This window comes from Salmo salar, chromosome ssa06, assembly GCF_905237065.1.
Source record: "Salmo salar chromosome ssa06, Ssal_v3.1, whole genome shotgun sequence".
Taxonomy (NCBI): Eukaryota; Metazoa; Chordata; class Actinopteri; order Salmoniformes; family Salmonidae; genus Salmo; species Salmo salar.
Genome location: NC_059447.1, coordinates 15,030,248 through 15,043,916, shown reverse-complemented (window position 1 = coordinate 15,043,916; position 13,669 = coordinate 15,030,248). Strand labels below are relative to the sequence as shown.

At 42.9% G+C, this 13,669-nt stretch overlaps 1 protein-coding gene across 1 annotated transcript; it reads right to left on the bottom strand.

Moving 5' to 3' along the window:
* Nucleotides 1-3,171: 3,171 nt before the first annotated feature.
* On the bottom strand, nt 3,172-7,855 carry LOC106592142 (metalloproteinase inhibitor 2). The gene is made up of 5 exons (XM_014183453.2): nt 7,520-7,855; nt 5,898-5,968; nt 4,293-4,395; nt 3,603-3,727; nt 3,172-3,470 (listed from the first exon to the last, which is right to left on the bottom strand). Exons 1-5 carry the CDS (start codon nt 7,647-7,649, stop codon nt 3,297-3,299), a joined length of 603 nt encoding a protein of 200 aa, XP_014038928.1. The 5' UTR covers nt 7,650-7,855; the 3' UTR covers nt 3,172-3,296.
* Between the last annotated feature and the right edge of the window lie 5,814 nt (nt 7,856-13,669).

The following is a 13,669-nucleotide window of genomic DNA, read 5'->3' as shown; positions in this document are numbered from 1 at the left end:
CCCGTCAGTCAAGAGTCGCCCGAGCTTCCCGTCAGTCAAGAGTCGCCCGAGCTTCCCGTCAGTCAAGAGTCGCCCGAGCTGCCCGTCAGTCAAGAGTCGCCCGAGCTGCCGTCAGTCAAGAGACGCCCGAGCCGCCCGTCAGTCAGGAGTCGCCCGAGCCGCCCGTCAGTCAGGAGTCGCCCGAGCCGCCCGTCAGTCAGGAGTCGCCCGAGCCGCCCGTCAGTCAGGAGTCGCCCGAGCCGCCCGTCAGTCAGGAGTCGCCCGAGCCGCCCGTCAGTCAGGAGTCGCCCGAGCCGCCCGTCAGTCAGGAGTCGCCCGAGCCGCCCGTCAGTCAGGAGTCGCCCGAGCCGCCCGTCAGTCAGGAGTCGCCCGAGCCGCCCGTCAGTCAGGAGTCGCCCGAGCCGCCCGTCAGTCAGGAGTCGCCCGAGCCGCCCGTCAGTCAGGAGTCGCCCGAGCCGCCCGTCAGTCAGGAGTCGCCAGAGCCGCCCGTCAGTCAGGAGTCGCCAGAGCCGCCCGTCAGTCAGGAGTCGCCAGAGCCGCCCAGACTGCCCGGAGCCGCCAGAGCTGCCCAGATTGCCCGGAGCCGCCAGAGCCGGCCAGACTGCCCGGAAAATTAAAGTGGAAAACCACACTACAGGCTGATCCAACTTTGATGTAATGTCCTTAAAACAAGTCAAAATGAGGCTCAGTAGTGTGTGTGGCCTCCACGTGCCTGTATGACCTCCCTACAACGCCTGGGCATGCTCCTGATGAGGTGGCGGATGGTCTCCTGAGGGATCTCCTCCCAGACCTGGACTAAAGCATCCGCCAACTCCTGGACAGTCTGTGGTGCAACGTGGTGTTGGTGGATGGAGCGAGACATGATGCTACCTCTGGCGAGCACATGGAGGGCTGTGCGGCCCCCCAAAGAAATGCCACCCCACACCATGACTGACCCACCGCCAAACCGGTCATGCTGGAGGATGTTGCAGGCAGCAGAACGTTCTCCACGGCGTCTCCAGACTCTGTCACGTCTGTCACATGTGCTCAGTGTGAACCTGCTTCATCTGTGAAGAGCACAGGGCGCCAGTGGCGAATTTGCCAATCTTGGTGTTCTCTGGCAAATGCCAAACGTCCTGCACGGTGTTGGGCTGTAAGCACAACCCCCACCTGTAGACGTCGGGCCCTCATACCACCCTCATGGAGTCTGTTTCTGACCGTTTGAGCAGACACATGCACATTTGTGGCCTGCTGGAGGTCATTTTGCAGGGCTCTGGCAGTGCTCCTCCTGCTCCTCCTTGCACAAAGGCGGAGGTAGCGGTCCTGCTGCTGGGTTGTTGCCCTCCTACGGCCTCCTCCACGTCTCCTGATGTACTGGCCTGTCTCCTGGTAGCGCCTCCATGCTCTGGACACTACGCTGACAGACACAGCAAACCTTCTTGCCACAGCTCGCATTGATGTGCCATCCTGGATGAGCTGCACTACCTGAGCCACTTGTGTGAGTTGTAGACTCCGTCTCATGCTACCACTAGAGTGAAAGCACCGCCAGCATTCAAAAGTGGCCAAAACATCAGCCAGGAAGGATAGGAAATGAGAAGTGGTCTGTGGTCACCACCTGCAGAACCACTCCTTTATTGGGGGTGTCTTGCTAATTGCCTATAATTTCCACCTGTTGTCTATTCCATTTGCACAACAGCATGTGAAATTTATTGTCAATCAGTGTTGCTTCCTAAGTGGACAGTTTGATTTCACAGAAGTGTGAATGACTTGGAGTTTCATTGTGTTTAAGTGTTCCCTTTATTTTTTTGAGCAGTGTATGGTGTCAATTGTTGCAGTTGTGACCGTTTCGGTTTGGACAATTTTGACTTAGCCAGCTATATGTTATTTTTCATTTGGACAGATGTACAGTACCAGTCAAAAGTTTGGACACCTAATTCCAGGGTTTCTTTATTTTTACTATTTTCTACATTGTAGAATAATAGTGAAGACATCAAAACTATGAAATAGCACATATGGAATCATGTAGTAACCAAAAAAGCTTTAAACAAATATTTTATATTTCAGATTCAATGTAGCCACCCTTTGCCTTGATGACAGCGTTGCACACTCTTAACCAGCTTCTTGAGGTAGTCACCTGGAATGCATTTCAATTAACAGGTGTTAATTAATTTCCATCCTAATGCATTTAAGCCAATCAGGTGTGTTGTGACAAGGTAGGGGTGGTATACAGAAGATAGCTCTATTTGGTAAAAGACCAAATCCATATTATCGCAAGACCAGCTCAAATAAGAAAAGAGAAATGATAGTCCATCATTACTTTCAGACACCGCCAGTCAATCCAGAACAGTATTTTTAATTCACCAAGTCTAAAACACTTTACTATTAAATACTTTCTAAACCTTAAATATACAATTCAGTATTTGCATATTACCAACTGGTGCTGAAAAGGAGACAACTATGCATGTATTAGGGCTCCCGAGTGGCGCAGCGGTCTAATGGCAATGCATCTGTGCTAAAGGCGTCACTACAGACCATGGTTTGATTCCAGGCTGAATCACAACCGGCCATGATTGTCCCAGCATTGTCCGGGTTAGGCCATCATTGTAATTAAGAATTTGTTCTGAACTTGCTCACCTAGTTAAATGCGTTCCATAGCTTTACAAAATATTCTGAACGGTTCTCCATATAGTCTACCCACTCAGCATGTATCAGTTCAACGTCTAGATTTCATTGACATTTGGTTGAGTTGTCAAATGTCAATGAGTCAGGTTAAAAAGATTTAACTTCTCAAATCCAAAATCAGTTTCACTTTGATGCAAGTGTTAAATTACATGGAAAACATTCCCCAGTGGGTAGTGAGTCTGAGAAAAAAGTATTTTTTTTAATTTAAGATAAATGTTGTGAAAACTCCGACAATCTTTTGGTCAGCAAGCATGAGGGTTCTCAGCAATTTAATTAAAATGCATTCAATGAGCAGAAGGGAACCACACCTGCATTTGTCAAAGCCTTCTCATGTTTATAACATTCATTCTAATATATTGTGCCCAGCTGAACATGCCCCAGGTTTTAGGATGGCATTTCTCAGGAATAATGGTCTAGTTAGAAACACAACCATGTCGGCCAACACAGATCACCCTTTTGGGTTTCAATAACACCTTTGGTTCCAGTTTAAAAACTGACAAGCACAAGAAATTAACACTTGGAGCACTATAATTTTATTGCACAAGAAGTGACCAGCTTTTAAATTGCAGGCATCTTTAGTCAGGGAGCAGTGAGAGGAAGGCCTATAGAGTTTAGGAGTCTTCAATATCCAGGAACTACTTCCTGGATGGAGCCATCTCCCTGTACCACGCACAGGACCCGTCACTCCTCTTGAGACAGGCAGAGTACTTGGCCTGGGGTCCGCTTTGGCCATCGGCCAACAACCAGTCCGTCCAAAGACACTCATCTGGGGCGCTGACGGGACACGGGAGGGAAGAGCAGCGGATGATCTGTAGATCAGAGCAGGGAGAGAGAAAGATCCAGATCACTGACTGATCATTACCCCAATACTCAATGTGACAAAGTGAAAACTGAACAAAAGTGGTGTAATGCAATTTTACTATAATTCCTATCACACACACCGTGCAATCGCAGCCGCTTTGGTAGCGTTGAGTCAAGCTCTTCCTTTGTGTGTGATTCAAGTCCTCCCAGTACTGAATAAAGTCACACATGACTATGCGCATCCTGCCATCAGTATTCATCCTGCCTGAAGACAGAAGACAGTGAGTCAACAACCCCAGATGCTGATCAACCCAGATGCTGATATTGGATCCGTTACCCCTTTCCCCCCCACAAATGGTTAAGATTAGGATTGGGGGAGGGGGAAAACAGATCCTAAATCTGTCCCTTATGGAAACTTTACCCTGGAGCAGGAAGACATAACGATGCAGCCTGGAACACTAGAATTTATCGTAATAAATAAGTGATGCATTAGTTGTAAACATTTAAATTCATAACATTTGGTATTGTAAAGCGTAACTTGAAGATCCAGGCTGTATCACAGCCGGCTGTGGTTGGGAGTCCCATAGGGCGGCGCATAATTGGCACAGCTTCGTCTGCGTTTGGCCGTCAATGCAAACAAGAATGTTTAACTGACTTGCCTAGTTATAGATTCAATTAAAATGGTTAAAGATGAAGTATTTTCTTTAAAGCAATTGATTTCTTGTACAAGATGAAGTAATAGTTTAGAATAGGCCATGATGCTACAAGCATAGGTGGAGCAGTTTAACCAGTGATAGCAATGAACCTGGGTAATGTAGTGAGATCCACACCTGTGAAGAGATACTCCTTGGTGAGTTCCAGAGTCACGCCGCACGAGGCTGAAGAGGATGAAGTGAAGATGGTGTGGATAACCCGGTCAGGACCTTTGAACATCTAGCCAATCACAAGGAGAGAAAGGAAGATCTGTCAAACATCTACAGTTTGGAACCTAACAGACTGCAGCTGTCACAAGGATCGGACCAAAATGCAGCGTGTTCATATTTTACTTATAGTGAAGCTAAATGCAATACAAAAACACTACTCAAAAGATAATCACACACAAAAACAGGAAGAAAAAAACCCCACTTAAATATGATCTCCAATCAGAGGCAACGAGGATCAGCTGCCTCCAATTGGAGATCAACCCAAACAACCTCAACATAGAAACACTAGAACCAGAACTCAAACATAGAAAACCCACAACAGCCCCCCATCACACCCTGACCTAATCTACTATAGAAAATGACATCTTACTAGGGTCAGGACATGACACAGGCACTGTCAGTCTTTCCTAATTCCCTCCCTATACCCCATCCCCTCAGCTTTTGATGTTTGCAGAGCAACAAATATTTATTCATCTAACCTTTATTTTATCAGAGTGTCATAAAAAGACCAAGGTATTTTTTACAGATCCCCGTATTACAAACATCAAGTTAGAAAATGTAAGCAGAACAGTCGAACAATTCTGACTCAACATCACATTCAGAACATTTTGAAGATCATTCCACAAATAATGGTAAAATATTTCAGGCAGATTCATCCAACTCAGTAGAGACCAATGTAATATCCAGAGTCAACCATCCTGATCTGAGACAGACTAACTAAAGTGTCTGTCACAGGTGTAGCCTTGTTGAATAGACCAAAACGCAGGCGGGATGTGAATACTCATCTTTAATGATGAATAAAGCAAACACGGAAAACAATAAACAAGAACGACTAAAGACAGGTTAACAGGCTATACTTACAATAATAGCAGTGCTAAGGAAAACAACCCACAAACCCAGATGACAAACACACTCCTAATATATATGACTCCCAATCAGGAACAACGATAACCAGCTGTCCCTGATCAGGAGCCAAACAGACAAACATCGAAACAGACATCCCAGAACACACATACACAGACTTCTGCCACAACGTGACAGTCTAAAAGGTCAGTAGTAATGTTAACCACAGTGAGAGTTTTAGTAAAAGGGCTTTGTAAATGAAAATCTGGCAATATATCAACCAATGTAACAGAGCCAGCCAACTTCCTGGTAGGGAATGCAGTGATGATTACCAAACCCCCATCACCAGCAATAAAGTGCAGTGCGTAATATAAACTGCATTTAAAAGCTTTAATGAAATGGCAGCTGCATTCATATAGATGTCACCATAGTCTAGGACTGGTAGGAACGGCGACTGAATAATGTGCTTTCCAGCAAGAGGCATGAGCCATTTCTACAGAAGCTCCTTTTCATACGATGGAAGCTCCACAACTACACTGCTTATGCCAGCCCAGATCTGCAAACATTGAAGGGTTGGAGCCCAGGGGAAAGGAGTGAAGCTGTCAGACTGGGGTTCAGTGTGCTTCAATGTAGTCAGGAACAACAACTTAATAAAAAGGCTGATCATACCTTGATCTGTTGGACATCATAGTTGGTGTTACCAGACACAGCTTTCACTCCAACCACCTTTGCCCTGATCACTGGAAGAGAGAAACTTGGTTTAACTACTGACATCATTTTCCCTTTAATGGACAGTCAGTCACTGATTGTTTAAGGGTGTAATGAGATCAAATAAAACAGTAGAATCCTTCAGACAAGATTTTACAGTCATAAAAATGTTTGTGGATAAGTTCACACTGTTTGGGCTAAACAAACGAGTCAGTTTCCCCCCCAGGTCCTAGATTCCTAACTCTGGTCATCTGCCTTTAATTCAACACCTTGGTTAACCATGCTGCCCCGCCTGGTCTGCAGATGTTGTCTATCATCATCATCATCAGAACCAGTACACCAGAGTAGTACTTGTTGCTTTTATCACTGGAATTACAGTTTGTTTTGCAGACATACTGATCTAATGAAACTACAGTAGAATGGGTTTTTACTAACAGCTTTACCAGCTAAAGGACATTAGTCTCCAAAACCATTTGGCAAATGTTTCAGACCTCAAGATGGCGCCACAGCCCACAGTTGCGCAGAGCATATGCGTTTCCTTAATGCAAGTACAAGTCAGGTAGAGATATTCATTTTAAGGAGCACATGAAATAAATGAAGTCTCCAAGAAAAGTGACAGTTGCCAAATCTTAATTTTATCATCCTGTTGCAGGGATTTTCCTGCACATCAGGAACTGCAAACTTGTAGCGTATTCAAGGTTTAGAAAGCCAACTAAAGTTATTAATTTCCACAAAAAAAAATGCCAGACTTGATTTGCCCGAATGAAAATTATATCAACCCTAACAACTAAAAATCAATTCATTATAATCGCATAACAATTCACGTTGCTGCAGGATTATGTTCCTGATGCGTGAAACTGGCTCAAATTAAGATATGTGATCTGTAGCCTACCACTATTTGATTTAAATAAATAGTCTACACTACAACTGAATGCCTTGGCTTAAATGTAGAAAGAATGTATTTACTTAATTGTAGTATATAAAATGAAACAATTCAACTGTAGGCATAATGTGTAGGCCTAGAAGCAAATATAACACTTGGTGTAGTAGGGTCTCATCCAGGGCTACAGCCAGGGCTCTCAAACCCTGTTCCTGGAGAGGTACCCTCCTGCAGGTTCTCAATCCAAACCCAGTTGTAACAGACCTGATTCAGTTTATCAACCAACTAATTATTAGAATCAGGTGAGCACATTAGGGTTGGATCAAAAACCTACAGGATGGCAGCTCTCCAGGAACAGGGTTGGAGAGCCCTGGCTGTAGCCCATCTTACTGTTGCCTACTTAATTATGTAAATATAATGATCATGTCATGGTTATTATTATAAACATGAAGAATTCTGTGGTCATGTTGCGCATTGATACAGTGTAGTAGCCCAGTGGTTGCCAACTCCAGCCTTCGAGTACACCCAACAGCACACTTTTTGTTGTATCCCCGGACAAAAATACCTGATTCAACTCATTGAGGGATGATTAGTTGAATCAGGTGTTCTTGTCCAGGGATACAACAAAAATGTGTACCGTTGGAGTAACTCGAGGACCGGAGTTGAGAACCTGAGAAGTCAGAAATATTGGCAGTTTCCTTACCGACGTCTGCGCTGCAAAAAGCCTGTTGAAGATGGACAGGAGCGCATCTGCAAGCTTCTGCAACGTCTTCGATCCGCCAAAGGAACAAAACGACCAGAGTGATGAAACAACTGCTTATAGACCAAGTCATTTTGGAAAATATCTATCAACAATGTATCGCGTAAGATATGTTTACTCCAGGAGCTAAAGAACAGTTGTATTGTAAACCACACTAGAACATTCAAAGATGTTCCCAGACAGACTAACACCTAGAAATCTGTTTTCCCTTCGATGTAATCAGCCCGTTTTTATTGCAGGCTGTGAGCTCCTCCCCAGTCAGAACCAAGCCAGTGGTAGGCTGAGCGTTCTATTAAGTGCACATTCGGATTCAAGGTGTGTGGTTTGCTTGTATGACATCAAAGCGTTATTGCTTATGATCCTCAAGGTCTCATCTTTCAGAACACATCGACTCCTCTCGATTTAAAGCATTTCCCCGACTCACCTCCCCTGTCTGATATCTTAACTTTCTCTTCTCCACAGAATCTAATGTCATGCTTTAGGTCATTAAAATGTACTGCGACTGGATAATCCCTGTCGTTTCTCCTGATTTAATTTTTATGTTCACTAATTCTCTGTTTGAGAGAACGAGAGGTTTTACCGACATAGCAGAGCCCACATGGACATTTAATAATGTAAATAACATGGGTGGTGGAACACGTAATAATGTCATTTATTTGTACCCGTTTTCCTGTGTGTGGGTGGCAGAAATATTCACACTTCATCATATTGTTGCACTGTGCGCATCCTCTGCATCCATTTGGAAGAGGGCGTAAAAGAGCCCGGCTGATTTTCTTTTGTGGCTGAAAGTTGGCATGAACCAATTTATTGCGTAAATTGCGACCGATCCGATACACAATAAGTGGTGGATTTTTAAATTGAGCCTGAAAAGCCGGGTCTGATGATAAAATATGCCAGTGTTTCTTGACCACATCTCCCACTTTTCGCGAGTTCAAAGTATATGTGGTTGTGAACATTACGGAGTGTTCTTTAGCTTTAGCAGTTCATCTCGTGTTTTTCCCAATGCCAAATTAAGAGCTTCATCCACACATTGTGGCGAATAGACTCTTCTTAGAAAACTAGTGTGGATCTCCACTGCTTTTTGTAGATAATCCTCTGTGGAGTGGCTACACGGTCTGGAAAACTGGCTTCTAGGAAGTCCTCTTTTTAATGGCTCAGGATGGAAGCTGTCCCCCTGTAATAGAGTATTTCTGGCCGTGTCTTTTCTATACAGAGTTGTAAACAGGGTTCCATTTGATTTCTCAATCCACATATCGAGGTAACGAACACGTCGAGCGTCACATTCAATAGTGAATTTGAGATTGGGGTCAATGTCACTGAGTAGTGCCATAAAATCTGACAGCTCATTTTCCGTTCCTCAAAAAGACCCACATAGAGGTTAGCATAGCTTGGAGCGAATGTAGAGCCCTCGATGTTCCATTCGTTTGGAGGTAGTATTCATCATCAAACCTCACTCATACAATAATAAATGTGCAAAAGTAGCCCAATTAGCGGGGGACGGGGCATCTTCTTGTTGTGCATGGTGCTCAGGAGCATGCTAGTTTTCTGTTCTACCTGATAACGAATTGCACCCACCTTGTGTCCCTGGTCAAAATCAGTCCCTGATTAAAGGGGAACAATAAAAAAATGCAGTGGCACTGGCTTCACGTCGAGGTCCAGAGTTGAGTTTGAGGGGCCTAGGGCAAGTGAACTGAACTGAGCAGTAGGGCAAGTTGAGCCTGCTTTAAAGTTGCCCCAGGTGTTTAAAAAAAGAATTTCAAATAGGCATATCCTAAAATTGATCTTTCTGTTTCATCGCCATTGTTTAGGCGAAAGACAAACAATTTATGGAATTTATGTCAACCAGGCAAGTTGAGCCTGTTCTGTGGTTGTCCCTTTAAGCAGGGTATTTTTCCAAATGGAGTTGCTGTGGTTCTGGATTAACATTTCCATATTTGAAAAGTCATGTCATTTACAGTGTCAACGTTCATGAACTCTATGTTTAATCCACACGTACTAGGGTGACATGGATTATGCCCTGGGTTGTCCTGAACAGAAGATTTGCCATGGAACACGCACTTGAATATACTCAAGACTCCATTCTATGTGCACCAAAATTGCAATCTGTTTGTCTGAAGTGCCATTTGAAAGCCTCCCAGCTAGCACATTTGGTTCCTTGGAAGTTGTGGGAATGCAAGGTTTTTGGTTTCCCATTGGTTCTGGAAAGGAAACCATACGTTTCCTGACCGTTAACTTTTTTAAATGTTTTTTTTTACGTCTGAGAACGGTAGTGAACATTTCACCTGTTCTGGGAATTAGATTTTAGGTTATTTGAAGGTAATTAATGAACATTCTGAGAAAATGTTTCCATACGATTTTTAAAATCACTGCTTGCTTATTTTGGGTTAAATGTTGAACCAAGCACAGAAAGGACACATGGAAATTAATTTGCTTAGGCATTAATCATACAAACACATTTATTTTTCAATGTGGCATCTTCTGTTCTCTATCAGAGCATGTGAGTGGAATTGAGTGCTAAAAACCACTCCTCATAGGAAAAGAAACTGCAGTTCCAAATTCACTCCATTCATTCAAATCACAAACACCCATCTATTTGTAGTGACTACCTGGACCTACCATTTGGTTTGGAAGTATCGAAACCAAACCATATGATTTGAATGAAAAGTATTTTAGTAAACAACATGAAAAGGAAGCGCTCATAATTTCAAATAGGCCATGTAGTATTAAACAGCACATAAACACTCAAAACAGGTGTAATCGGCCTGTGTGAAGCTGGTGTAGAGAGTCAGGCGCAGGACAGCAGATAAGAGTAATCAACGGATTTACTCAAGTAATTGCAAAATAAAATACAATATACCAAGCCCACAATAACGGGGTGGCAGGGTAGCCTAGTGGTTAGAGCGTTGGATTAGTAACCAAAAGGTTACAAGTTCAAGTTCCTGAGCTGACAAGGTACGAATCTGTGGTTCTACCCCTGAACAGACAGTTAACCCACTGTTCCTAGGCCATCATTGTGGCGACGGCTAGAAAGCCAGTGATGTCAAATGCTGCCTGAACAAGGAGAGGGACTGACTTCAGTGGAAGTTGTGACAATAGGTCAGGAGCCAGACATGAATTACTAGACTTATATACAAAGTCTACAGTGCCTTTGAATTCACTTTTAGAAACACAAGTTTGGCTTCAGGCTCATGTGATGGTGCCTGTAGAGCAGGCCAACAGCGGGGAATACCCTCTCAGACCTTGCAGAGCCACTGAGGATGCAAAACACCTTTTGGGCCACTCCTGCCAGGCTGGGCAGGGATGCAGATTTTTTGAACTTTTATTTCATAGGTAGGCCTAAAGATTTCATGGTAAAATAACCCTATCAAAATGGAAAGCTCTTTGAAAGAGATAACATGCCAGGCCTATTGGGCCAAAATCAACAATAGCCTATTGTAAAGATGATAGAACAAACTTATTTTTTGTTTATAAATACTTTGCTATAATGACACACTTAGCTAGCTACCCACCGCGTTCCTTTCTGTTAGAATGTGCACGTAGTACACCATCATGCTTTCAGGATGTCTTTTCAGATTTCAAAATGATTATTTAGTTGTGGACACTACATCACCACACTCCCTCTCTTGCTCTTGGTCCTCCTCATCTTTGTAAGTCACCTTGATTTCACACCTTTGTGTTTTATCAGTTTCTTAATGAAAATATTTAGCGAACTCCATGACAGTAGCTAAAGCAAGGGGCTAAAGCAGCACACAAGTAGACTACAAATGCATGCTGGGACGGGCATGCACTGAGCTCGTAAAGTGAGCGTTACTGGAGCGGTACTGGAGCAAAATTGGAGGCGGAGAGAAGGCCGATGCTCCAGCCTTTGGGCAACTTGCTCCGCGCTTCAGTCAGATTTGAGAATGCTCCAGCTCCGCTCACATGCTCTGTTATCTATCCATAGAATTAGACCACTGCACCACCAGGATGGAGCTAGTATGCCATGTATTTTTAACTCATACAATGCTGTTCATTTTAGTCTATTCAAACAGACCCCTTTCAAAGGAAAACAACACTCATTAAGATAAGGTGTGGACAATTAGTGGGTACGGGCAACACACCTGGACACACACACAGGATAGATAGTTTTGTTGACGCTGAGAACAAAATGTATATGTTTTTAAATAACATTCTTAGAACGTTCTTTGAGCGTTACCAATGTTTTCTTGTGGTTTTTATAGAAAGTTTTCTTAATGTGCTGAGAACATTACTTTATATAGAACCATGAGGAAACCTGCAGAAAATGTTATGCTGTAGTACTGAAATTCCATAGAAGAACATTGTTTCTTTACGTTCTCTGAATGTTCTTAGAACATTATTTTAAATAGAAATTTGAGGAAACCTGTAGAAAAAGCTATGTTGAAGTACTGCAATTCCCACAGAAGAACGTTGTTTCTTAATGTTCCCTGAACAATTTGAGAACATTACTTTTAATAGAACCATGAGCAAACCTGTAGGAAACGTTATGCTTAAGTACTGAAATTCCCATCTAACAAACATATGGTTCTCAGAACGTTATGTGCTAGCTGGGAATGCACGTTATGGTGCGTTTTTCACGCAACTCAAGCGCGTGCACACATTTTTTTAATGGGTGTTAGAGTAAAGACCACAGGCCGCTCGTGAGTTTCAAGTTTGGGGAAGCTTACAACTTATCCTACAACTTCTACCGATCTGTCTACCAGTTGATTATTTTTATAACAGAATTTCGTGGAAAAGTTCGATTTCAATAATAACCTTTTTGTTTTTCTAAATGTTTTCACTTGGTTAATCATAAACGTCAGAATTAAAATTCAACAAATAAAAACAGAAGAAAATATCCTGCTGAAAATGCAGGTTCTTTCAATCACATGAATCTCTCTTCTCTGCCTGTCTGCCCCACTTTCTATCTGTCTTTACTTGAGCCATAGCTGGTGAAGTGCAACATTGTAGGCTACCAAATAAATCAACTGGGTCTGGGCCGAAGCTGTTGCTAGTGAACTTGCAACATTGTTTCAACTAGAGAAGGCCTATTCTGGGCCCTCAGAGTATCCCGAACCAGTGAGCTCCGGACAGACAGCTTTATTTTTAAATTTCGTTTCCACTGGATATATGGGATCATCAGATCATGATATGTTGCTTTTTCACATCGAGGCTTGGTGAATATCGAGCGTTGGAAAGATTTTTCAAATACTGTGAAGAACTATTATTTTTTGTAATGGATGTTTAAAAAAACGGACTTCGTTGACTCAGGTCTACTGTGTGAGGTGAAGAAGCTCAGCTTATTAGTGGTGGACGTGGTGAGTTAATTAAGACAATCAGAAATCCGATATCCCCTAATGGGAACTTTCCTACATCTGCCCACAGCAGGTCAGTTAGGCTTACTTTTATGCACGCTCAGGTGCGCGCTCACTCAACATTATCAGGAGAGAGAAACCAGACACGTGCTCATTGCGCACATGGGGCACTCCAAACAAAGTTAAATGAAAAAAATGACAAAACTCGTAAATTATGGTTATTAAATCAAGTGTAGCAGGTTGAACTCTGCAAATAATGTTTCAAGTTTGAGAGTGAGAACGGTAAATTAATGTAATTACTACCTGCATTAACAGAAATATATATGTAACCTAACGATGGCCATTAACAGTACAATTACTAGGCCTACTGGTACATATGTAATGGAGAATTTATCAAAATTAACAAAGGGCAAACAATTCACACAATGAAACAATGAATGTGCAAGAATTGTTGGGAGAGCTGAGCACATTCTGGAGAGCTGAGTGCATGAATTCTGGAATGAAACGCGCCATATCTTGGCCACACCCCTCCCCTTCTTCATCTCAAAATGTTTAATTATACTCAAAACACGTTATCTTCACACATATTTTAGTCGCTTTTCAATGACAGCCATAATTCGATAATCAAGTATTTATATTGCCACGCGTGGTAACAAAATGTCGGGCTTCCCAACAAAATAGGCATGTCCTACGCACCTGTAATTTGAAACAATGCAGAGATATATATTTTTAAAGAAGCTAATGAGTATTTTGAATTATTTTATTTAGACAGGAGTAAATA

Bases quoted from the DNA above. Each gene is read 5' to 3' on its own strand.
- LOC106592142 (XM_014183453.2), bottom strand. From the start codon at position 7,649: ATGACTTGGTCTATAAGCAGTTGTTTCATCACTCTGGTCGTTTTGTTC. The intron at 4,396-5,897 runs GTATGATCAGCC...GTGATTGGCTAG, and splicing joins ATGATGTCCAACAGATCAAG to ATGTTCAAAGGTCCTGACCG. The intron at 3,728-4,292 runs GTGTGGATCTCA...TTCTGTCTTCAG, and splicing joins CAAGGAGTATCTCTTCACAG to GCAGGATGAATACTGATGGC.